Source organism: Heterocephalus glaber, unplaced genomic scaffold, assembly GCF_053883595.1.
Source record: "Heterocephalus glaber isolate CG9 unplaced genomic scaffold, H.glaber_assembly_v1.0 deba00000122, whole genome shotgun sequence".
NCBI lineage: Eukaryota > Metazoa > Chordata > Mammalia > Rodentia > Bathyergidae > Heterocephalus > Heterocephalus glaber.
The window spans coordinates 74,239,542-74,265,613 of record NW_028258138.1 but is presented as its reverse complement, the minus strand read 5'-3'; the positions used below and the strand labels follow the sequence as shown (position 1 = coordinate 74,265,613).

At 43.1% G+C, this 26,072-nt stretch overlaps 1 protein-coding gene across 2 annotated transcripts in view; it reads left to right on the top strand.

The window, feature by feature from the left end:
• The window catches only part of Mylk (myosin light chain kinase), a 251,216-nt gene that overhangs the window by 33,594 nt on the left and 191,550 nt on the right, over positions 1 to 26,072 (top strand). Inside the window, exon 2 of one of the 2 annotated variants that reach the window (XM_004873623.4) lies at positions 6,902 to 7,040. In XM_004873623.4, coding sequence (XP_004873680.2) covers positions 7,023 to 7,040 — 18 coding nt within the window. In that variant the 5' untranslated portion in view covers positions 6,902 to 7,022. Of the gene's footprint in view, positions 1 to 6,901; positions 7,041 to 7,633; positions 7,772 to 26,072 lie in introns of those variants that run through there. The other variant, XM_087216248.1, reaches the window with a different exon arrangement.

Genomic DNA, 26,072 nt, shown 5'->3' with positions numbered 1-26,072 from the left:
TCTCTTTTTCTGTCTGCCTTTGTATTAATTTTTATTATTTCATTTTATCTTCACACTGACTCTTTTTTTTTTTTTTTTTTTTTGGTACAGGGGATTGAACTCAGGACCTTGCACTTGCGATGCAGGCCGTGGAACCACTGAGCTAAATCCCTGGTCCTACATTGACTCTTCACATTCATTTATCTCCACATTGACTCCACAATTTTTATTATTTCATTTTACCTCTGCATTGATTCTTTTTTTTTTGGTACCGGGGATCGAACTGGGGTCCTTGTGCTTGTGCAGCAGGTGGCGAAACCTCTGAGCTAAATCCCTGGCCCAGCATTGATTCTTTTTTGAAAAAGAAAGAAGTATTTTTTTGTTTTAATGTTTTCTGTAATATTTAAACATACAGCAATCCTCAAATTTAACTTATAATAACATTATAACACTTCACATGTAGTGTAAAAACTTTAGAATATTATACTCTTAAGTTCTTCCTTCGCAAATTTTGTACTGTTCTTATCGTGCATTTGTCTTTTATGTATCCTATAAATACACCATACATTACTACTATTTTACTTGAAATAGTCAATTACTTTTTTAAGCAACTAAACGTTTTTAAAGTGTCTTTCATGTTTGCTCATTTTAACCATTTCTGGATATCTGAGCTTATTTCTGTCTGGAATATTCCTCCTGCCTGAAAAAACTTCTTGTAACATCTCTTTTAGTGCAAGTCTGCTGGTAATGAATTCTCTCAGGTTTTCATTTATTTTTAGAAGTCTCTTTCTTCTTTACATTTGAGAAGTATAGTCATTAGCAGAGAATTCTGGATTGACAATTTTTGTTTCCTCCAGTACTTTTAAGATGTCATTTTTGGTTTTAATGCTTTGCATGGTTTCAGATAAGGAATATGCTTTGATTTTTATCTTCATTCATCTGTATGTAATGTGTTTGTCTTTCCCCCTCTGCTTTTAAGATTTTTTTCTTTATATTTGATTTTTCAGTATGTAGTTTGAATATAATGTGCCTACATGTGTTCGATTGTTTTTGTTTTGTATGTATATGCTTAGGTTCTCTTAGCTTCTTGGATTTGTGGTTTGATGATTTTTATTACTTTTGGGAAAGTTTTGACCACTATTTCTTTAAATATTTCCTCTGCCTCATTTTCTATTTCCTCTTTTTCTGAGATTCCAATTACATGTGTGTTAGACCATTTGATATTATCCCACAATTCTTAGTTGCTTTTTCTTTTTTCGCCTTGCTCTTTCATTTATTTTGTCAGTTTAGATAATTCCTGTTGGCCTGTTTTGAAGATTTTGCTTCCTCAGCAGTGTTGAGTGTGCTGGTGAGTCTCTTGAAGGCATCCTTTATCTATAAAAATGGAAAGTAGACTGGAGGTTGCCCAGGGTGGAGGGTCCATGGGGGTTATGGGGAATGACTGTGAATGAGTACAGAATTTCTTTACCAGGTAATAAAGATGTTCTAAAATTTACTGAGGAGATGGCTGCATGATTTTGTGGCTACACTAAAAATACATTGATTTATAGGCTTTAAATTGCATGGTACATCAATTCTATCTCAATAAATGTTTTATATATATATATATATATATTTTTTTTTTTTTTTTTTTTTTTTTTTTTTAACTCTCATGCTTTAGATTTGAATGCTACCTTGATGAAAATCTAGCAGAAATCAGAGAAGGACAAGACATCTTATTGATGGTACTGAAAGACAGATGGAACAAAAATTCTGAAGGAAATGTTGCTTTAATGGAAGCTGGTAGAAGGATAGACTTTATATATATATAATTTTATTCTAGGTTATGTATTTGATTCTAAGCTGGAGATTGGCTTTACTAGGTAGTAAGTGTTCCTTATAATTCGTTTCCTTATCCTTTCATGATTTTTGTTAATTCTTATCAATAAGATGTGATTTTAAATTACTAGTCTTATAGTTAAAAAGTTCCAAGACATCTCATTGTTTTTGGTTTTTTTCCCCCAGATTTTTTATTAGTGCATATTGGTTATACAGATTAATGGGTTTCATTTTGGTAGATATGTACATGTACCAATCATTCCCCATCATTACCTCCCCTCCCCACTTCATGTTTTCGGAGGTTTCAATGTTTATACTGTAATGTATTTTGATCATGTTCATATCCGTTACCTGCACTCTACTTTCTTGTCATCTTTTTAGACTCTATATATTAAGGAGAACATGTGATATTTGTCTTTCTGAGTCTGGCTTATTTTATTCAACGTGGTGATTTTCAGATACATTTTTCTACAGATGACAAAATTCCATTCTTCTGGCTGAATAATACTCCATTGTATTACATGTTAAAGCTGCTCTCTACTGTGTGTCCTACAACACCTGAGTCATTGGGTACTGGTGTTATCTTACAGTTACTGTTGGATTTTAATGACTTGGCTGAGAATTTCCATGTCACCTCTTCTGTTATGAAACAACATTTTAGTAGAGCCTGTCGAGAGTTGCCTGTGGAAAATCTGAGGATAGCTTCCCTGCAGGAGGTTCACTAAGGAATTCACAGGCATCATGTGGTAGTAGCTCAGCAGATCCTGTTTCTTTGTAGAGAAGATACCATGCCCTGGGCGGTTGCATGTTTTTAAATACTCAGAACTCTTAAGGGTGGTATGAAGTAGCCTTCAAAATATATTCAGTGAACAAGTTCAATCCTGGTACCAAAAACAAACAGTATATATACATATATATTTTTTTCAATGAAAAAAGCAAGATGTAGAACAGTATATGTGTGTAATACACTAATGTCTTATTTTTGGTATCGGGGATTGAACTCAGGTCCTGGTGCTTGTGCAGCAGCTGGCAAAACCACTGAGCTAAATCCCTGGCCCCAATATGCTAATGTCTTATTTACTTTCTCATTGCTGAGACACAACATCCAACATGCATCACTTAAGGAAAGGTTTATTTTGGCTCATAGTTTGTATAGATTCCCATCCATAGTTGTCTTGTTTCAAGGCAGAATGGCATGCCAGAGGAAAAATAGGTCATGGCATGGCTGCAGGAAGCAGAGACATCAAGGGAGAGGAGATCTTCCAGCCCACACCCCCAGTTACCCACCTCCTCCAATCAGGCTTCACCTCCCAAGTCACATTTAGCTATAAACTCATCAGTGGACTAATCTACTGATGAGCATCACACACCTATGATCCAGTCACTTCCCCAAAGCCCCACCTCTAAGCCTGTCAGCCTTTGGGGGAACATCTAGATACAAACTACTATAACTATCATTTGTATTGAAGAAAAAGTCTCATGATAAAAATAACTTTTTAACTAGATATGGTAGCACATGCCTGTAATCCCAGCACTCTGAAAGACTGAGACAGGAGGATTGCAAGTTTGAGCCCAGCCCTAAGAAAAAAATAATAAGGGTTGGGGTTATAGCTCAATGCAAAGGCCTTAGCTCTAATTCCTAGTACAGTCAATCAATCAATCAACCTTTTTATACCATATCTCTAGAAGACACTGATGACATGGCTGATTCTGGAAGGGACATTGGTGTTAGGAACCTAGGAGAGGGCCAGGTGTATACCCTCTGTGTCTTTTTAGTTTTGAGCTATATCAGCGCATTGGCTATTGAAAGGATTTAAACAAAATCCTCAGGATGGTTAATTAAACTTGAGACTTGGATTGGCCACTGACAATTTACCCTGTGTACCCATTTCTCATATCATATGTCTTTCCTCTTCAAGCCTTGCACTTCTGATTATTCACCTGCAACAAACATGTGGAAACCTCTCCCTCCCTCTCAGTGTCTAAGGGAAATTCCAGAGGGACAAAGCAGCATTTCTATCTACTGGAACTGATTGCCATATTTAGCCTCAGACTTTCTAGACCAGTGGTTCTCAAACTGCAGTCTGCATCAGAGTCTTCTGGAGAGCTTGTTAGTACATGGGGTCCTGGCTCCACTCTAGCGTTTCCAAGTCAGCCGGTCTGGAGTGGACCCAAGAATCTCATGTCTGACAGGGGATGCTAACCAGAGACCACACTTTGAGAACCACCCTCTGGGCTAAAACAGTTTCTCCTGTGATGTGTTGATGTACAGTTTTGGTGACCCAGTTGTACTTTCATTCTAACCTATGAAGAAATAGAAATCAGGAAAGTTTCTTTCCATGGGTCTGTGTTCATCTTTGCACAGCTTTCCATCCACCCAGCAATGCCTGCCATATTCCTTCCTCCTCTTGAGGCAAGATGCGCTTTACCACTAGCAAGGCTGACACCTCAGAAGCCTGGCTCCCTTGTGGTCTCTGCTATCATTTCTTGGGGAGGCTTAACTGGAATTTAAGAGGAGGCATCAGAGAATCATGCTAATTACTGATTCGTCTTCTCTATTTCTTTACAGGGATATTAGCATTTTAGGAATGATGCTTTTTCATTCTGTTTAATGTAGGTCACTGAGCCCCTTCCTCTTATCCTCAAGTTGTTATGACAATCCCATCACACATCCAACTGCCTCCTGCCCCGTTGACCCCTCTTGCACCTTCCTGCATGGTTGGTGAGGGCAGCATAGCTTTCTACCAAGAACCACAAGATTGGCATTAAGCTACCAGACTCGTGCCCACACCACTGTTCCTTTTAATATTGTGAATGCTTTTATCAAATGCTGATATTAAGACTGGACCATATAGTGAATGTTTCCTTCTGAAAACCTGGCAGGCTGAATTGTCCATCCTGATGTTCTCCCTCTGTACAGAGGACTTTGGAGGTCAGTGCTGGAGGGCTACTTCCTGAGGAAGTGACTTTTCATCCTCATCTGAGATCAGAATTATGTGACCCTTCCTGTTTCCTTTGTTTGAAACTCTGGAATAGATATGTTGCAAAATCAGCTTAGAAAAACACTTTGTATATATTGTCAGCTTTTATAGTTATAATTTTCAAATAATCAATAGCTTTACTTCGTGGTTTTTGTGAGTGACTTCAAGTCCTTTGAAAAGCAGAAGTACAAAGTATCCAGGGTACAGGAATGTTATCAAATAATTATGGCCAAGAGTCGTCCAATTCTAGATAAAAGGCTAAGAATGTCCCAGTGATGTCATGTGGTCATAGGGCAGGGTTGTGGGTCTGAGGACAAGAGGAGCAGCAAACCAGGGGCTATTGCTGGCTGGCAGAACATGGAGAGGTACCTGGTGAAGATGCAGGGCCAAGTGTGCTCATGCAGAGTCAAGGTCAAGGAACTAAGAGCCCTCACTAGGAGTGGAGAATCATTGAGAAAATTGGCAGTAGATGGGCTGAGCTTGACCAGTGTCGAGAGACATCCTTGTGGAGCTGCCTGGCCTAGCCCCTGAGAAAACCAGAACCCTTCCTTACAGAAACATCTGTCCTGCGTCTGTTTCCACTTGGCTCTGTGGCCAGATTCCAGGAAGCACCTGGGTGCACACAGGCAGGACTAGTGCTCCTGAAATGAGCTTTCTGCTGGTGTTCTCTGCCATGTAGAGAAGGACATCTAATTGTTATGGGATGGAGGGGAGTTGTCTCCAGGTTCTTGGTATCCTGAGCAAAGAATTGAGCAGGACACTCAAAAGGTGTGACAAGAGTAAGGTTTATTAAAAGTGAACAAGGCAGGATGGGAGTGGCCCAGTGAAAAGAGCTCATGCCCTAAGAGGGGCAGGCACTAGGTCTCTTGAGGTCCAGGGATTATGGGAAGATCTATAGCTGTGGATTGACAGGAGCCATGGCCCAACAGGGCACCTGACTCAGCACCCCATTAGTTGGGCATTTTTGACCATACAAGGCCTTTAGAGGAAGTATCGTGGTATCTGAACCCAACAGGGGTCAAAAACCACAATGCAAGTGACATTGGAATTCAGACCAATGGACTTTTTGTTTTTTGCACGCCTGGGGGTCTTTGGGGTGGACAGGGTGACCTTTATCTGTTGGTTTCCTCATATTTTAACATTGTGATCTTTGCTCTGGTTTCTCAATTCTTGCCTCACAACTTCCTCCTGTTTATTTGCCTTTGCTCTACCTCCTACCTCATAATGAAGGAGCTGAGAGAGAGGGAGTTCTACCCCATTTACCCCTCCTCTGAGAGCCCAGTCATTCCCATTTCCTCTTCACAGTGTGCTCCAAGTGTGGGGGAATCACCACCTGAGTCAAGGCTCCCCGACTTCTATGTGGTTTGTTATGGGATCCTGTGAGCCCTTTCATTCTAGATGTCTCCCTGCTGAACTACCATGGTGGGAGCCGAATTCCTTTGGGTTTGCAAACTGACCTTCACAAGTTATCACTTCTGAAGGGCGGCCCATAGAGGCTAAGAAGAAGTCATCCGCACTTATGAGAAGATGAGATTACCCTTTACTGCAGAGCGAGATGGCTTCCAGAGGGGAGCAGCTTTCTGAAGGAGAAGGGGGACTTCAAGAGGCTGGGCTGGTGAAGCAGGTGGACCCTGTCAGGTACCAGGATGTGGCTTCTGGGGCACAGAGGACATGTCTCAGCCCTGGGAACACTGAGGGGCGAGTCACTCATCTCTGAGGACAGTCCTCTCCCGCCCTAGGGCCTCCTTCCCCTGGCCATGTTACCAAGGGCAGGCTTTGATTGCCCAGGAGGTCTCCTTGGCCACCTACCTGCCCTGCTTCTTGCCTGCAGGGAGGTGGCTCGCTGGCCCTTCCTCCTCTCTCCTGCCAGGCCTGTCCCCAGACCCTGCCACCTTACCTGAGTATTCCCTGAGTCTGTCCTTGAAGGAGTAAGAAAGCACTTGTTCTGGAACTACTCTGTAACCCCCAGGTGGTAATATATGCCACCCACTGTTACCATTGGGCCAATTCCCTGTTTCTGCACGGCCAGCGTTAGCACGATATGCCCCTCCCAGCCACTCCCACATCCCTTTGTGCGTCTGTCTGATTTGGCTTTCTTTTCCTCTTGCCCTCTGCCCACCCAGGTGACTCCTGAACCAGTTGCCCCTGCTAAGCTCACAACACCTTCAGGATTCCCTGGGTCCCTGTGAGGCCGACCTCCAGGACAGGAAGCAGGCCTCCAGGACGGCTGACAAGTCACAACAGATGGCTGAGAAGACCTTGGTGAGTGGGAAGAGTTTTAAGTTCTGCTCTTGAATATTTCTTCTCAGGCATCCTAGGGAGGCTGTAGGAAGAGGGACTGTGTATCTCCCTGGATACCCTGGAGAGACAGTGTTCTCAGGTGAGTTGACACCTGGCCAGCTTCCCTGTGCAGGTGGATGTGAAGGCAGCATACTGGTGAAGTCAGTGAGGACCACACTGGAACCGGCCAGGAAAAAAACAAAGGGCTTGCTGGGTGCCCTGATGAACTCCGCTTTTACTGCTCCTCTGATCCCATGGTCCCTTAGCAAGCTGGCTTCTTCAGGGTTGGAGCACAAGTACGTCTCTGTTACTTGGCAGGCACCATAACCATGCCTGGTTCTGCGGGACCCAGCTGTTCAGGTCCTAACCAAGAGTTCCCCTGGGTACTTTTAGACACAGTCACCTTCACTTTGACCTTGAGAAATCCTCTCTGATAATAGTTGTTCAACAAGCCTGTTGAAGGAGGATGGTGCCACCTTTGGGCAGCTATACAATGGTAAATAGTCTCAATATTTCAAGAATATGAATCATCTTTTAGAATTTCATATACATACTTGTTTTTGTCTTTGTTTTAGGTGTTTTTATATTTTTGTTTTTTGAGACAGGGTCTCATTATGTAGTTCAGGCTGGCCTTCAACTCACTGTGTTGCCCAGCCTGACCTTCAACTTGCAGCAGTCTTCCTGCCTCAGCCTCCCGAATGCTGGGATTACAGGTGTGTACCACCATACCCAGCTGATATGCATATTTAGGAGGAGTGTTTCCATTGCTCTGAGCTCTTGCTAGCGAGGAAAATGGTTCCTCTGTCACCTTTGCCCCTCTCTATAGGGTCTCACTGTTACAGCTCTGCAGGAGCCCTAGGCTTGTGCCAGCCTGGATGTCTGTTCTCCCTCACTGCAAAGCAGGTGGCAGGACCAGAACCAATTCCAGTGAAGCAAAGAAAGTGAGAAGAACGGAGGGAGAAGGGGAGACAGGAATTAGTAAAAGGAAGTGTAGCCTATGATTAAAAAGTAATCCCCCATGCTTCTAAACCTGCTTTGAATGGTGGACCCATTATTGATCTGAGAGAGCAGTTTCTTAGTCTGTTTCGAAAGACAAAACTAAGTACGCAGGTCTTGCTCTTTTATTAAGGAAATAACTCCTATAACACTAACGGATTTTTAAAAAGTGGTAGTGAAGTTTAACTGATAAAGGGGAAAAGCAGCATGCTGCTAGTGCCCAGAAGAAAATGCAACTCACGTGGCTGAGGTGGGGGGCTTCAATATGGAATTTGGAGGAGGCTGACTGGAAGCCAACAGTGTGTCTGTGAGCAAGGCTGCCTTTAAGGGAACACCTTAAGGCTCTCGAGACCAGAGCAGCAGAGGTAGGTCAGGGCACCAGAGGATTAACAAGTCTCTTTTATTTGAAAGTCAGCCTTGCCTGCTAAAGTCGAGATGAAGGTGTCACCTCTGCTGCTCATGCATGGGCCATGAAGGGCCCTCTCGGTGCAGTCACTGGCTGTGCGTTTGAGACCGGGAAATTTGCAATGAGAAAAAGAAGTACATAGATGCAAATGGAGTAAGACTTCCGCTCTAAAAGCCAGCAGCTAAGTCCACTGCAGGAGTCCCCCAGCATCCCTTTCCCTGTGTTGAAGAGAGAATGGGGCCAAGTGAACAAAGCCCTGGAGCCATGTGGCAGTGCAAAGGCAGACAGTCAGGAACTGGAGCCCTTCCCTGGGCGTCCTTTCCAGTCTGGGCTGCTGGCTGCTCTGGGGATGCAGGATCCTTAGTAAGATGCAGACATTTCTTGTTAGATGTCTCAAAGCGACAGGTAATCTTCAGTCTTCTCCACACATATCTTTAAAGACATCGGTGAAAATCTGTCTAAATTTTGTGACCTTATTAAAGAGATTTATTCTGCTTTTGATGATAATCTTGAACAGTGAGTTGTGATACCATATCACATCACATCAAACTATATATATGCTTCATTGTTATTCTTATTCTCATGAAAACACATGTATTTAATTTTCTAGTTTTTTATTTTTATTTTTTACTAGTACACACTTTCAGTACATAATGATTACATTCATCACTGGGTGTCAGTCCATGTACATAACACATCATAATTATTTTTTATCCCCTTCCCCTTCCCCTCCCTTTCCTATCCCTGCCCTCCATTTTAACTTTTAGTTTCAGTTTTAATGTGTGTGTGTGTGTGTGTGTGTGTGTGTGTGTGTGTGTGTGTGTGTGATGCTGGATATGGAATCCAAGGCCTCACACATGCTAGGCAAGTGCTCTGCCACTGAACCATACCAAAGCACATGCATTTTAGAAAGTTTTATGTTGTTTTTTATATAACTTATAACTAAGTATAGAGTTTGATCATATTTCTTTAAAAGATGAGCATTAGGACCTTGATTAAATTGTAACCATCTCTTATACTAGTGTTTCTCTTAGAAATTCTGCCCTTTCTCAGGAAGAGAATGTAAACCCGACATTGTTTACATTCTGTGAGACCTGACCTTCATTCATTCAACGTGTCCTTGGGTGACAGGGAACCAAGCTCCTTGCTCCTGTGTGATTTTCATTCTAGTGGGAGAGGAAGACAGTAATGTCCAGCAGCAATGTTTAAGTTACAATAAAGAGTAACAGAGAGAATACGGAGAGAGAGATTATGTGGAGGGTGGTTTTACATAGGATGGTCCAGAACGGCCACTGTGTGGAGGTGCTGTGAGCAGAGGACAGTGTAAAGTGAAGGGGAAAATCTTGAGCACATCTAGAGGAAGATCTCCGTTTGAGGCACAGAAACTGGCAGTTGCAAAGGCCCCCGAACCTGGTATGGCTGGAGATGTTGCAAGCAGACCAGCAAGCCCACATGCAGGGGTGAGGCAGAGCTTAACAGGGAGTGAGTTTGGAACAACAGACCAGTATTGGGTGACAGAAGCAGCCTCTTGTCACCTTTGGGACATTTCCCTGTTCCACTCAGCCTGTCTTGGGAAGTTATGTCCCTCCTAGCTGTTCCCATACCCTTTTTGGTATCTGTCTCTGATTGAGCTTCCCTTTCTTCCTGCCCTCCTTCCCACCCAGGGGTCACCCACATCTGCTGCCTGGGCATCTGCTGCCTGGTAGCGGGAAGGATTTGGATTTTGTTTTGTGTGATGGGCAGAGTGGGGAGTGTCATGATCCGACCGACTGGCCAAGGGAGATGAGACGGAGAGAAGACTGGTCTGAAAGCATAGTGCTGGTGGTTTGGTGGCTGGTGGCAGGAGGGGGTGAGGAGTGAGTGGTCACACTGATGAAGGTAGAACTGGTGGGAGTTGCCACAGGGTGAGAAGAGGAGTGAGAAGCGGAGGAGACTGTGGCCTGGGCCTGATATTTGAAAGGAGGGGTGCGCCTTTGCCTGGAAGGAAGTTGCTATGGGAAGGGTGCATTTGGCTGGAGAAGACTCAAGGATCCTATTGTGTTAGATAACCAGGTGGAACTGGAGATGCAGCAGGCAGCTGTGCTGAAGTTCTAGAGGCCAGTGGGAGTTGGGGGGTTGGTGCTGGCCTCTAGCTGGGATAGAAAGCCGTGAGACTTGGCAGTGAATGAGCCAGTCACTTAGGGTCCACAAGAGGAAGTATGAGGAAAGGCAGGGAGGGAAGAAAGACACTCAGGGGTGAGGAGACAGACCTGGTATTATGTACCTGTAGTCCCAACACTCAGGAGGCTGAGGAAGGAGGACCCCTTGAGCCCAGCCTGGCCTAGCCTGGGCAATGTAGTGAGAATCTGTCTCCAAAAAAAAGGTGATCACCAGTGTCAGTACAGCTAAGAGGTATTTGAACCATTATCAGCAGTAACAGTGACCTCCTGGGGACTTTCTGGTTTTGTCTGACCATTGAGGCCAGGGTTGATCATATTCTTCCTCTCAACCACTTCCTGAGAATAGCTCTGCTACAGGGAGTCTAAGGGCCTGAGCTGTCACCTTCTCTGCTCATGGAGCTTTCCATGTGGAGCGGGGCAGCTCTGATGAGGAAGGGCCAGGATTAGTACCACCCTGGGCAGGAGAGGTGGAGGATGTCTCAACTCTGAGTAGAAAGGGTAGGGTGTCAGAGGAAGGAGAAGACAGGAGGAAGGAGCAGGAAAGGAACGCAAAAGTGACTCAAACTGTCAACCCTTAAATGTCAGCCTGCCCCAACCTGAGGAAGAGAGGAGCTCTTTACATTTCCATTAACAGCTGCAGCAGTGGGATTCTCTCCTTTCTTACCTACAGAATTTATGTGTCTGCAGGGGCTGGAGATGGAAGGATGGCCTCCACACCCAGCTTCCTTTGGTGGCATCGACAGCCATCAGTTCAGGACTTTGCAGAGCAGAAACCCCAACGGGACCTGTGTCTAGGGGGCACCTCGTGGGCAGTGCTGTGGGACAGCCATGGGCTCTTCCTTGCTGGGCTCCAGGGTCTATCCATGGGGAATGCATGGGCCAGAGTGTCCTGTTTTTTTTTCCCCCATTAAGTTTATTGGTACATTTTTGGTATAAAATACAGTTATATTCATCATTGGGATCTTGTACCATTACATGAGTATCTTGGTTCTTATTTTTTCCCCCTTCCCTTGCCCTCCCTTCACACCCTCCACCCTTCCCTATTTGCAAAGACTTGTTTCCATTTTTCTCCTTTTCTCATAGGTTTTCTTTTCCCTTTTTTCCTTTCCCCTACCCCTCCCACTTCCCCTGCTCCTTTAGACCTTTTCTTCCTGTTACACAGTATCAATTATATATTTTTAAAATTACAATATCAAGATCTAGGAGACATTACCACAGATTTTACAGAATTTAAAAGGATATAGAAAGCATATTTCAAAAATCTGTTTTGAAATAAATTTGACAACTTCTAAGAAGTACCTTGGAAGACAAATTAATGAAACTAACTCTGGAGGAAATATAAAATTTGAATAGCACCTATTAAAGAAAGTATATTCCTAGCTTGAAAACCTACCTATATGACAACAGCAGGCTCATAAACATTTTAACTGATAAATTATATCAAACATTTAAAGCAGAAAAAAGAAGGAACACTTCTCCCCTCATTTTAGGAACTCAACATTGTGCTAATCCTAAAACTGGATAAAGATAATAGAAGAAAAAAGTATGAACATAGATAGAAATTTGTTTAACAAAACCAACTCTTAGAAGTCAGATCTGGCAGGATGTAGAAAGTGGTTTTGTTATAGGGATGGCAGTGTTGGTTCAGCATTGGAAGGAAGATCCACCCCCAAAAGTCATCATTTTAACAGAGGAAAGGCAAAAGCCATATGATCCTGTCACTAGTTGGAGAAAAAGTTTTGGACTAAATTCTACAGCTGTTCATGGTAAAAGCTATCAGGAGACTAGAAGTAGAACAGAACCTTCTCAGCAGATTAAAGACATGTACTCCATACTTCCAGCGAGAATGCCTTATATAAATGGAGAACATACAATGCTTTCTCCTTAAGGTGGGGAACAAGGGCAGATATGCTTACTCTTTATCTGTCCATTAAACTTTGAAACCTAGTCCCCACCAAAATAGTCTGGCAACAAAATGACACAACTAAGATAGGATTGGCAAGGTAGAAGCAAAATCTTTATATGTAGATGAAATGATCATCTACAGAGAAAATACTAAGAAATCTCTCAGAGCCCCTAGAACTTGTACTTGAATTTAGCAGGATTAGAAAACACAAGGTATATATAAAAATTCAAGTCTGTGTATACTTGCTATAAATGAAGAACTGGATATTGAAATTTAAAAGTTATGTAGGAGTACAAAGGACCCAGAAAAGCCAAAAACAAAAACAAAAACAGTGTTGGAAGACGTTTAGCACCCAATTTTAAGACTTCTTCTAAAGCTACAGTAATCAAGGCAGTGTTGGTGTAAGGAAAGACATATAGATCATTGGAATAAAACAGAGACTCTAGAAATAGAACCACACATATATGGTCCACTTAGTTTTGAAAGATTATTTAACATTAGCATTTTATAGAATATAAACTCGATTCAAGAGCCAAGGAAGGGATAGTGTTTCAGCAAACGGCACTAGAACATCTGGTATCCGTATATAAAAGTTAACCTCAACTCTTTATTTCCATACATGAATATAACTTGAAGGGATCTATGAATCTAAATATGAAAGCTTCAAAGTATAAAACTTTAAGAAGAAATTATAAGGGAAAATATTTATGAATTCAGAGTAGGCAAAAACTACCTAGTATACAAAAGACATGATGTATAAAAGAAAAAAATTGATAAATGAGATTCCATCAAAATTTAGAACTGTAAATGACATCATTAAAATGAAAAGTAGTCCTTAAACAGACCTTATTTACAATGCATATAACCTGTGACCAGAATATGTAAAGAATTCTTAGAGCTCATTAATAGACAACCCAATTAAAAAGTAGACATAAGAAGATGATAAATAGCCAGTACCGCACAAGGAAAGGTGTGCAACTCTAGAATCAGACAAATACTAATCAGTACAATAACAAGATTGAATTATACACTCATTAGGGAGATGAAGTTAAAAGTTTTAAAAGCCTTGTCATGACTTTTTCTTTTTGTTGGATTCTCCCCCTTTGCATTTAATTTGTCACGCCCAATGGATTCATTCTGCTGGGTTTCCTGGGGCTGTAATCCTCACTGTCTTTTTTTGTGTGTGTGTGTATTAAATTCTTTTATTGGTAGATTGTAGGTATACAACACAATTACATTTCTCATTGGGAATTGTACCTTTACATAATGCATCTTGGTTCTTTTTTTTTCCCCATTCCTAGCCCTCCTTTCACCCCCTCCACCCTTCCCTATTTACAAAGACTTTATTTCCATTTTTCCCATTTCTCATCACTTTTTCCTTTCCCTTCTTTCCTTTCCCCTGCCCCTCCCACTACCCCTACCCCTTTGGACCTTTTCTTCCTATTTTACATTATCAATTATTCATTCTAATCATTGGTACATTTTAGGTATACAACATAATGACATTCATCATTGGAAATTTGCACCTTTACATAGTCTCTCTTGGTTCTCATTTTTCACCCTTGCCCAGCCCTCCCTTCAACCCCTCCAGTCCTCCCTATTTACAAAGATTTTGTTCCTCTTTTTCCATTTTCTCATATTAATCCCATTCCCTTCTAACCTTTCCCCTAGCCCTCCCACTTCCTTCCCCTTTGCCCCTTTTCTTCCTATTTCACATTACCTATTATACATTTAGTCCTTATTTACACTTTCAGTTTCTCACACCAGAGAAACTATTTGGTACTTACACATCTGTGTCCTATTTATTTCACTTAAGAGTATTCCCTCAATGTGCATCCACTTAGCTATAAATGTCTCTAATTTCTCATTTTTTATGGCTGAGTAGTACTCCATTTTATAAAAAAAACCACATTTTCTTGATGCAGTCTCCAGTTGATGGGGATTTGGGCTGTTTCCAAGTTTTAGCTATCACAAACTGTGCTGCTATGAACATGGGTGCACATATATCATTGTGGTATGATTCTTTTAATTCTTTGGGGAAGATCCCCAGCAGTGGAATAGCTGGGTCAAATGGGACTTCCAGTCCTAGTTCTTTGAGGTATCTCCATACTGATTTCCACAGTGGTTGCACCAGTCTACACTCCCACCAGCAGTGGAGCAGGGTTCCTCTTTCCCCACAGCCCCCCCAGCATTTGTTATTGGTTGATTTCATGATAGCAGCCATTCTTTCTGGAGTGAGGTGGAATCTCAGCTTTGTTTTCATTTGCATCTCTCGAATGACCAGTGATGTTGAACATTTTTTCATGTATTTATTTGCTATTTCTACTTCCTTGTCTGAGAAATGTCTGTTCATTTCAGATGCCCATTTTCAGATTGGGTCTTTAAATTTGGGAGGTCTGATCTTTTTAAGTTCTTTATGGATTCAAGATAGTAGATCTTTGTCTGAGGAAGAGCAGGTGATTTTTTCCCACATTGTGGGTTGTCTCTTCACACTGCTGGTGGTTTCTCTTGCTTTGCAGAAGCTTTTTAATAAGAAGAGATCCCACTTGTTGATTGTTTGTGCTAGTTCACGGGCAAATGAGGTTTTGTTCATAAAATCTTTTCCTACACCGATGTCTCCAAGGGTTCTACCTAACCTCTGTTCCAGCTGGTTCAGAGTTTCTATTTTAATATTTAGATCTTTAATCCATTTTGATTTTAGTTTAGTGCATGGTGAGAGATATAGGTCTAGTTTGAATCTTTGGCAAGTTGAAGCCCAATTTTTCCAGCACCATTTATTAAAGAGGCTATCTTTCCTCCAGCTTCACTGTCTTTTCCTAGGGTATTGTCTAAAATTTTTTGGAGTGCCGGTTTGATATTCATGAAGTTCCTGAGGTGCTCTTTATCATGGAAGTATCTTATTTCTCCATCAATTTTGAAAGATAGTTTTGCAGGGTACATCAGTCTGGGTTGGAGGCTGTTTTCCTTTGGGGCTTGAAATACATCACTCCAAGCTCTTCTTGCCTTGAGGGTTTGTGTTGAGAAGTCTGCTGTGATTCTGATGGGCTTTCCTTTGTATGTGATTTGTTTCTTTTCTCTCACTGCTTGTAGAATTTTGTTCTTCTGTTGGATTTCTGGAATCCTAACTATTATATGCCTATGTGTAGATTTTTTTTGATCAAGGCTAGCTGGAGTCCTATATGCCTCACTTATCTGTATGTCAAGTTCTTTTCCCCTCCTTGGGAAGTTTTCTGCCATCACTTCTGTGAAGAGTTTTTTTATGTCATCTGCACTCTCTCCTCTTTCTTCATTGACTCCAATCAGTCTTACGTTATTCTTCTTTGCATCATCTAGCAGCTGCTGGATTGATTTCTCATGTTCCCTTACAATTTTAAAGCAATTTTTCTTTTCCTGGTCACTAATTGCAATCTTTTCTTCTATATCTGAAATTCTATCCTCACATTGGTTCATTCTGCTGCTCAGACTTTCGATGGAGTTTTTAATCTCCTGGAAATCTGTTTGCGTCTGTTTTATGGATTCCATTTGTTTCCTATGTTGGGATTCCATCATGTTCCTCAGATCCTTCTATTTTTTTATCTGTGTCCTCTCTAGATTTGTTAATCATTTCTTGCACCATGAGCAAAATCTTTGCTGTTATCTGAGTAATTATTTCTGATTTCATTTTTCCCAGATCCTCTTTTGTTGCCAGTGCAGAGAGAGTCCAGGTGGTTATCAGATTGTTCCATCTCATTTCCCTTTGGGGTTGCTGCATGTGATCCAGAAGTCTGTTTTTGAGGCTTATGTGTCTTCTCATTTCCACGGGGGTGGTGGTGGTGGGGGGTTCTGGCGCCTACGTGGCTCACCTCTGCCCTAGCAGCTTGGGATGGCAGCTGGGGAGCTTCCTTCTGGGTGGTGGGACCGGCTCAGCTTCTGTGGCCTAGAAGCATGGGATGGTGGCTGGGGAGCTTCCTTCTGGGTGCTGGGACTGGCTCAGCTTCTCTGCCCTAGGAGCTTGGGATGGCGGCGGGGGAAGCTTCCTTCCAGGTGCTGGGACCGGCTCACCTTCTCTGCCCTAGGAGCTTGGGATGGCGGTGGGGGAGCTTCCTCCTGGGTGCTGGGACTGGCTGAGCTTCTCTGCCCTAGGAGCCTGGGATGGCAGCGGGGAGCTTCCTACCAGGTGCTGGGACCAGCTCAGCTTCCCTGCCCTAGGAGCTTGGGATGGCAGCGGGGGAGCTTCCTTCCAGGTGCTGGGACCCACTCAGCTTTTCTGCCCTAGGAGCATGGGATGGCGGTGGGGGACATGTCCTGTTTTTTGACAGGGTGGGTATCTGTGGTAGAACAGCCTCGGAGACCCCTGCCTTAGTCTGTTTTGTGCTGCTATTAGAGAATACCACAAACTACAATTTATAAAGAGCAGAGATTTCTCACAGTTCTGGGGCCTGGGAAGTCCAAGATCAGGGGACTGGCATCTGGCAAGGGCATCCTTGTGCCAGCCCATGACAGAAGGAGGAGGGTAAGAGAGCTCAAGAGCGCAACAGTGGGTTGAACTCACTTTTGTAACAAACTCACTACTGAAATAACAAACTCTCTCCCATGATCATAGCATCTATTCCCAAGGACAGAGCCCTCATGGCCTAAATGCCTCTTAAATGTTTGGCTTTGGGAATTAAATTTCAATCACATCAACTTTGGGGATACATTCAACCCAAGCAAATCATCAGGGTTGAGCAAACTGGGACTTAATCTATATAGGGGGAAGCTGGGCTTTCTGGCCCTCAGGAGATTGGACAAGATTTGGGTCCTGTCCTGTAGCTTACGTGGACATAGTGAGACCAGAGGACCCATAGTATCCACAAAAGCATAGGGACGTTTTCTGATTGTAGCACTTGTGAGAGCTTTGAAGAGGTGGATGACCATCTCGGGAGCCAGGACCAGCAGCCAAGAGCCCTCTTCAAACAAAGGAGACTCTGGGAGGGATGAGGGCAGCCTGCAGAGCTTATGCTGTTAATCAGCTGGCAGATCAAGGGTCCTTCCCTGGAGTTTTCCTTGGAACCTAATCACTAAACTTTTCCAGACGATCCCTGATCATGGGGTCTGATAAAGTCCAGTCTTACTGCTAAAACCATGTCAAGATTAAATCTGTTTTTGTTCATTTGCTATCCATTAAAAACATCACAGATTAATTATTTTTCAAAAGAAAGAAAACTATGCTACAGTTCTGCAAGTAACTTATGACCAGATGTTGAGGTCTTGGGATACCCTGCCCTGCTTAAAAATATTATAAGAAATCTTTAAACAGTAAAATCTAAAAATAAAACCCCAAACATTGAAAAGATGAATAATAGTGAAGCATTTTAGTTTAAGAGTTTTTATTGTCCTGTTTTTTAAAAAAAAGAATCCTAAGTTATAGTTTAATTCTGTACCAGATGCTGAGACCTGGATGTGCCCAGTTTTGTAGGTGTAAAGGAGGATAACAGCAGAAAGAAAGAAAAACCCAAGGGAGAACTATGCAGATGACTGGGAGTTTACCTCACAGTCAGTGGGTGTCTCCAAGCTCAGTTCAACCTCCACATGAATCCTTGATCTAGAAATAAGTGACTGTGCTAGTGGCAATAATAGGAAAAGGGGTGATGCTCATGTCCTATTAATTCATGGTGTCTGAGAAAGAATAGAGCCATTGACAACTTCTGCATCTACTGCCTCCCACTGAGTTGCTTGGACTGTGTAGATATTGAACTGGGCCTTTCATAACATTGCTCCTAGCCAGTCCCTCTTGTCCCTAGTCCCTGAGGTGGGAGTCTGGCTGTATCTGTTTTGTTGGTTTTTTCTAGTTACTTCTCTGTTTCTTTTGTTTAATTTATTAGTACATATTTGCAACACATAATAACTACTTTCATTCTGAGTATTTGGTACATCATGTACATGACACATCTCCTTTTCCCACTCTCTCAATCTTTTGGTCCCCTTCCTATTTGCAGAAGATCTAGCTCTCTGTTTCCTTTTATCTGTCTTTCATTTTGCTCTTTAATGTATTTATACTTAGTTTCTCATAAGATAAATCATATAGTATTTAAGCTTGTGTGTCTGATTTATTTTACTTAACATTATGATTTCAAGATATGACCATTTTCCTAAAAATGATTTAATTTATCCTCCTTTATAGCAGATTATTACTCCATTATGTATAAATACCATATTTTATTTATTCATTTATCTGTTGATGGACATACAGGCTGCTTCCAAGATGTGGCTAATATGAATTGTGCTGCTATAAACATAGGTAGGCATGTATCACTGTGATATGATGACTTTAACTCTTTGGGGAAGATATTTATAAGGGGAATAACTGGATCAAGTCGAAATTATAGTTTTAGTTTTTTGAGGAATCCCCCATACTGATTTCCATAGTGGCTGTACTAGTTTACGTTCCCACCAACAATGTAGAAGGTTCCTTTCTCACCATAGCCGCACTGCCATTTGTTATTGTTATTTGATTTCTTGATGATGATTATTCTTTCTGGGGTAAGGTGGAATGTCAGTATTGTTTTAATTTGGATTTTTCTAATGACCAGTGATGTTCAATGTTGTTTCATGTACTTATGGGCCATTTGTACTTCAGAGAAATGTATATTGATTTCAGTTGCCCAGTTTTTGATTGGGTCTTTTTTTTTTGGTACCGGGGATCAAACTTGGGACCTTGTGCTTGTGGAGCAGACAGCAGAACCACTGAGCTAAATCCACAGCCCTTGATTGGGTCTTTAATTTTAGGGGAGGGGTCTAATATTTTTGAGTTCTTTATATAGTCTAGATATTAGTCCTCTGTCCAAAGTATGGGGTTTTTCCCTATTCTGCAGGTTGTCTCTTCACTCTGTTAGTTGTTTCCTTTGTTGTGAAGAGGCTTTTGAATTTGATGTAATCCCTTTCATTGATTATTGATGTTATTTCTTGTGCATTCCTTACCTACACCTATGACTTCAAGAGTTGTGCCTATTTTATCTTCCAGCAGGTTAAGTGTCTGTTTTAACATTTAGATCGTTGATCCATTTTGATTTCAGTTTAGTGCACAGTGAGATATAAGCAAGGAAGCAGAAACAATCTCCACATGGCTTGTAGGCCAGACAGCCGCGGCATCCTCCCAGCTCTCCTGCTCTTGGCACAGTCTGCTTGCAGGCAGCCACACCAATCTCCCCATCTGTGGGCTGTTTACTGCCTTCCCAGGGATGATGAGGGATGTCATTTCTTTGAGCCCACCTCCTTGCTGCAAGCCATGCTTTGTTTAGTAGTTAACTTTAGTAGTTAACTTTAGTCTTTTGTCTGTGTCCCAAAATCCAGCTACTTTGATGAAACTGGGAAGAGAAGGATGTGAAATAATTTGCCTGATCTGAGCTCTCGTTTGCCTTCTGCCAGTGCCCTATCACTCCTGATCCCCTGCTGCTGGGAAAATCCTGTGGTTGTCTCTGTGTTCTCCCCCCAGGGACTTTCCACCTAGTACATCACCAAAAGTTTTCTGTGCCAGCCAACCTCCTTTACTCCTTTGGGCTCAGGTCCCAAACTATTCTTGTCTCAAGAGCTCCCCTTTCCAGCCCACGGGTGAGGGTCCCCAGGCTTGGTTTAGGGACACTGCCTGCCGTGCGTGATGGTGGTTGGTGTTTAGAATTTCTCACTGACTCATCTTTCCACTGTAAACAACAGGAAAGGGCCCACTCTGGACTGACTGTTCAGTCTCTTTCCTCCTGCACATCTCCAGGGTTGTGATCCGCAGCTCCCTGCTAATGGGTTCAGTGCTGCCCCCAGTTGGTGGTGTCAGCCTCTCTCAGGCTAGAGGTTGGAGACTTCCCTTACTGGCGCAGGGGCGCCAGATAGGATGCCACCTGATGCAGTATTGCCTGGTGTTTGGAAGGATGGGGTGGGGATGCCTGCCTGCCTGCCTGTCTGCCTGCCTGTCTGTCTTTGGTGGTCATGGCTTCTCCCAAGGTGAGTTTCCTGTTTCAGCTGGGAAAGGGCATGTAATGAGTCCATCCCAGAAGCCTGGCTGCTCTGGTGTCCAGCTTCTTCGCTCAGGCTGTTAAGAGTCCTTCGCAAAATGGTGTGCTCCCCCAGGGTGGGGAAGTGCAGTTCTTCCCCTTTTCAACAACCTAGATATTTGGTTTGATCTAAATAGAACATCTTTCTGATTGATTTTCCATTTCTGGGTGTGATTCCCTCCCCTATTTCAGAACACCTGTATTTTTTTTCTTTCTTTTTTTTCTTTTTCGGTACCAGGGATCGAATTCGGGACCTTGCGCTTTCGAGGCAGGCACCGGAACCACTGAGCTAAATCCCCGGCCCGAACACCTGTATTTTTTGATCACTCTTCTCTGAGTCTCTCTAACACACCATGTTATCCTCATCAGCCGTGTTGGATCCTGTTTTTTAGTTTTTGAAACAGGGTCTTGCTGTGTAGTCTAGGTTGGCCTGGAACTCCCTATCCAGCCCAGGCTGGCCTCAAACTTACTATACTCCTGCCTCGGCCTCCAGAGTGCTGGGATTATAGGTGTACAACATCATGTCTGGCTATTCTGGAGGTACAAAGTCCTTGACTTGTGAACAAGTTCCATTCCAGAAGAATGTTAGTAAGTTGGCTTCCTTGGTAACCCTAACCCTAATCCTAAACCAACAAAGTGAGTCTTACATAGCACACTTGTGAAAGTTTGCAACTGGAACGTTCATAAGCCGGAAACTTACTGTACCTGCATTCCTTCCCTGCCCCATTCATACACCTGCATTCATAGATCTTGATTTGCGTTGGTTATAGTAGTTGCAGTGCTAGGCCAGATTTCCTAGAAATCTGGCTGTTCTTACCTCGTTTGCCTGACCACACTAGCTGGTGTCCTGCCAGCCTTCTGCCATTTGATTCTTTCAGCTCATGTGCTCTCACCTTCTGTGGGGTGGGGGTGGTCAGTAGGAGAGGCCTGCATAGTGCCCCTGGTGAGGAATGAGGAGGGAGCAGATAGATGAGGGCAGAACTTGCAGGTCTCTTGCCTACAAATTGAATAAAGGCATAAGCTTATCACAGGTTTTACACAGGACAAGCCAGGTGTCCGGTACCATGGGTAAGAATCTAGGTTTACCAACTTGATCAGTTGGGAGAAATCACTGCAGCAGGATGGAGTCAGTGGACTGTATCTCAGACATGGGAACTTACAAGGTGGACTTTCAGATTCAAGATATGTGCCTCAGTCCCTAAGAGCTGTAAAAGGACCTCAAATGACTGGAACTTGGATTAAAATCAAGAAGATGAAAATGAACATGAAAAAATAAGAAAATAAAGATAAAAATTTAAAAATTTTGAAGATTAGCTAAACATGGATAGGATATGGTAGGTTTCATAACTTTAAGATAAAGACTGGGCAGAGGATGATTATTTTGCTACTGTCTTTGCTGTCAGTTGTTAAAAGCCATGAAGAGACTGAGATTTCATCTCCTTGCAAGCTAAGGAGTTAACCCACTATAGTTTCATTGATGCTGTCAGGAGACATGTGCGTTAGAGATAAAGGACCTCAGGACTCACAACAGTAAAGGAAATCATTGTCGGCATTTTCTTGCACTCCTTTGAGCTCCAGCCCCCTTAGAACCAGGAGACACCTGCATACATAGCAGGAAGAAATCCAGACCTGAAGAACTTGAATCTTTCATAATGAACAGTAAGTGCACCTGTACTTTGCTCTATCCAGAGGAGCCACTTTGAGCTGAAGCATCTCTTTCACTTCCGAAAAGAGAGTCTGGAACAAAGGCAGTAAGTGCCTCTGCTTGTAAGATGTGCAGAACTGTGAGTCTCATGGAGAACAGTCTCCCGACTGTTCCTCCAACTGTCACTGGAAAGGAAGACACAGCTAATATTGATTGCATTCTTTGCAGGGAGCAGGCCCTGACCAGGAGCCTTCTGATCCCTTGCCTCACCACAGTTCTAAAACAGTCTGTTGTTTTCTTCATAAGGAAGCTGTTGATCACTGGAACTGGAATGTCTAGCTAGAGGCTTTGTGGATGTATGATGAAATTCTTGCAGGCTAAGTCTTGTATTACAGAACAGCTTAAAACTTATCGGGTAGCAAACACATTCAATGAGTTCTCTGTGAATTTATTTATTTAAATCTTAAAGCTAAGAATACCAGGTGCTGCTGAGGAAACTGAGGCACACTGAGTGATGGAGATGGCATTCCAGCCCATGTGTGTAACCACTGTGCTATTATGTTCTCTCTTGCATCCTTGGGGTCACAGCAAGGGGGTCATGGTGTGTGCTTAGAGGTTTTGGAAGGGTTTGGAAACCATGCCAGTTGAAGGGGCTGTGTTTAGTCTGCAGAAGTATAAAGGATAAATGAGGATTGTCCTCATATATTTGTAGGCAGTATGAGAATAAGAGTTTATTCTTTGTGGCTGCAGGAAGCAAAATTGGGTCCAGTGGTGGGGGGCACATCATGGCCTAAAAATAACTTCCTAAGTAATGCAGCAACCTCTGATGTTGTATGGGGATGGGCTCCTTATGTGAGTGGGACCTCCTTGTGCAGAAGTTTTTGATGATTACTTTGGAAGGATGTCATACCTAGGATCTGTCAAGGACCTCATGATAAGCACCTCTCTTTGTACTGTCTGCAGGAGTGGAGCAATTGAGGAGGGGACCTGAACGAGGTATTCTAGACCTTGTCTAAGAGAGCTGACCCTACTAATGCAGTGCCTTAAACTCCTTCACCTGCCATCACTTCCTGTCACCTCTCAGAGCTCAGGCTCTCAGGTCAGACCTTCATGATAGGTCTTCTGTGTATGTGAGGAGAGTGTCTCACCCCTGGGGTATCTCGGCCCACACAAGGGGGTCTGGAAGTGTCCACCTTAGCTACGTCCCTAGTGCTGCAGCCCCTGGCACTCAGGCCTGTTCTGTTGTGGGACTCATGGGATCTTGATGCAATCCTGCCTCAAACATTGCTGTGTTTGGTCCCATCCCTGATTCTGGCTATAGTCATGAGCCTGAGGGCTCAACCTGGCAATTCTGCGTGCACACACCAGGCCCACTGTTGCCCAGGTTGGACCTGAACAGGATTCCTCTACTGGGTGGGAGGTTGAGTTAGCAGATCTCTGTAGTCTCTTAACTGTGACTGTGGTTCTGTGATTAATTCCTTCCTTGCCAAGTGGCCCAAGCTTTAAAAAGCCAGTGGGAGCAGGTGGCAGGGCCCAGGCTCTCTGTGGTGACCTGGCCATGCACCATGGAATCTCCCAAGGCCTGAGATGAACAGATCTGGTCCAGCTGCAGGTCCGGGGAGGAACTCAGGGCTGGTCAGCAAAGAAATTTGGAAAAATGGTGAGGAATAGGAGTGGTGGCAACTGGCTTAGTGGCATCTGTTCCACTCAGCCAGGAATGTCTGCTGTTGGAACCAAAGGATTTTCAAACATGGTCTTAATTAGCCTGTACATTTCTTTAAAAGAATTACATTTCATCATTTTAAAAAGTGATGCTTAGCCCAGTGTAAAGGGCATGGTCAGGAGCTGATCCTGAAATAATGTCTCTGCTATCCCAGATGTCAGGAATATAACTAAAAATACACTTGTAACACTGAGGAATTTTTGTATTTTTTTGGACTCATCTCTTTTCTCTTTCAACATTCCTCCAGAAAGTGAGAGAGTGAAGTTATAAGCCAAAACACTTTAATTATCCAGTCTGCTGACATTATTTTATCTGCACCACTGATATTAAATCTGCTTAGCATTCCATTTCAATCTCAGTGCTAAGGGCAACCTTTGTAGACTTGGGCCTTTTCCTTTTGCTGGTTGTGGCCAATATTCTGTTTTCCAACCTGCTCTTCCTCAGACTTTCTAAATTCCAAAGCTCTCTGTGGCACCGGAAATGATCTGTCTCTGGAATGTCCATACTTCAAGAGTCCCTGAACTGTGTGTCTGTTTGTGCCCCAGCTCTGCTTCCCCAAATCAGCATGGCCATTTGTGGTTGAGTTCTGGCATGTGCCCATCCTCAGCAACCTGGATTTGGCCAGAGCATTTTGCCATGTTTCTGTTCTGGGCATCAGTGGAGAAGGAAAAGAAAGTCTATCTAGTGTTTCTTTTTCCCCTCCTTTATGTACAAATGAAAATTTTCCTGTTATGTCCTTAACTTGTTCTGGCCAATCAAATGCATCTTTAGTTTCACCATGGTTCTCTGGACCGTTCCACCTGATTTAATGTTGATGTAGTCATTGAATAAATTGTGTGTGTGTGTGTGTGTGTGTGTGTGTGTGTGTCCAGTAGATACTATGGTTGCTGCTGCAACTAGGTCACAGTTAAGGTCTTCAGAGTGCTAGGCATAGTTCAGAGGACACAGTCCACATAACCTCTTGAGACCAGTGCTATCACCATCTGCTGTGGTTTGGCTATGGTGTGAGTGTGGCGCCCAATGGTTAATGTGTTGAAAACATGGACCCTGGTGTGAGATGTGAACAGGTGGTAGAACTCTTAAGAATTGAGGCCTAATGGGAAGTTACAAGATTGCCCTTCCATACTCTCTGGCTTCCCTCTTGTGATGTGATCTCTGCCTTTTGCATGCCCTCCTGCTGTTGCTATGTCATCTGCCACAAGATCATCAGCAGAGCTGGCTCCATGTTGTTTGGACTTTCAGCTTCCAAAATTGTGACCTAAAAAACTCTTTTCTTTACAAATACTTAGCTTTAGATGTTTTGCTATAGTAATGGAAAACTGACTAATGCAATATCCTCCCCATCTTATGATTGAGGACAGGCAAGAGGAGAGTAAAGAATCTGTTGAAGGTCCCACAGCAGAGCTGGGATTAGAAGCCGGGCAGTGTGCCCCATTCCATATGTACATACTTGTGCCAAACATACACATAGCATGCTGGTGTTCACACAGGTGCTCCCCCTATCCTCCCAGTAGTGTTGGTGTCTATAAAACCCTGTCCTTGACAAATGTATATTGAGGACAGACTGCGTGGACTGCTCTGTCATGGAATCCAAAGATGTCCAAACCTCAGTGCGGCCCACAGGCCCTGCACTGGGAGACAAAGCCTTCGTGGGCAGAGCCTGAACCAGACTGTGTTGGCAAATCTTTGTCTGTCTTGTTCACTACTCTGTCTTAAGGACCAAAACAGCACTGCAAAGTTGTAAACTCTTAAAAAATGTGATGTGAAGCTGAGAGAATAGGTCAGTTCTATAATGTGCTTGCCAAGTATGTATGAGGCCCTGGGTTCTATCCCTAATCTGCACCCCTAGTGTGATGAACAAGCAAATTTTAAACAAAGCCATTAATATCTTTACAAATAGTTGAAAGAACACATTGATTCCCAAAAGCATGAAGGACATAGACTGAAATTAAAGGACACCCTTTGAGTGAGATATGAAAAACTTCCACTCCATCCTCAGTTTCCTTACTTACCATGGCTTGTTGAGTACCCTTGCATGGTGGGTGCTTGTGAACCCATGACTTGGGTGAAGTCTTAGCAGCTTCGAGATCCTGATGAGAAGGCTCTAGAGAAGAGATGGACCTTGGGATTACAGTAGGATCCAGCTGGGTAGAGCAGATTCTGGAGAGTGTACCTG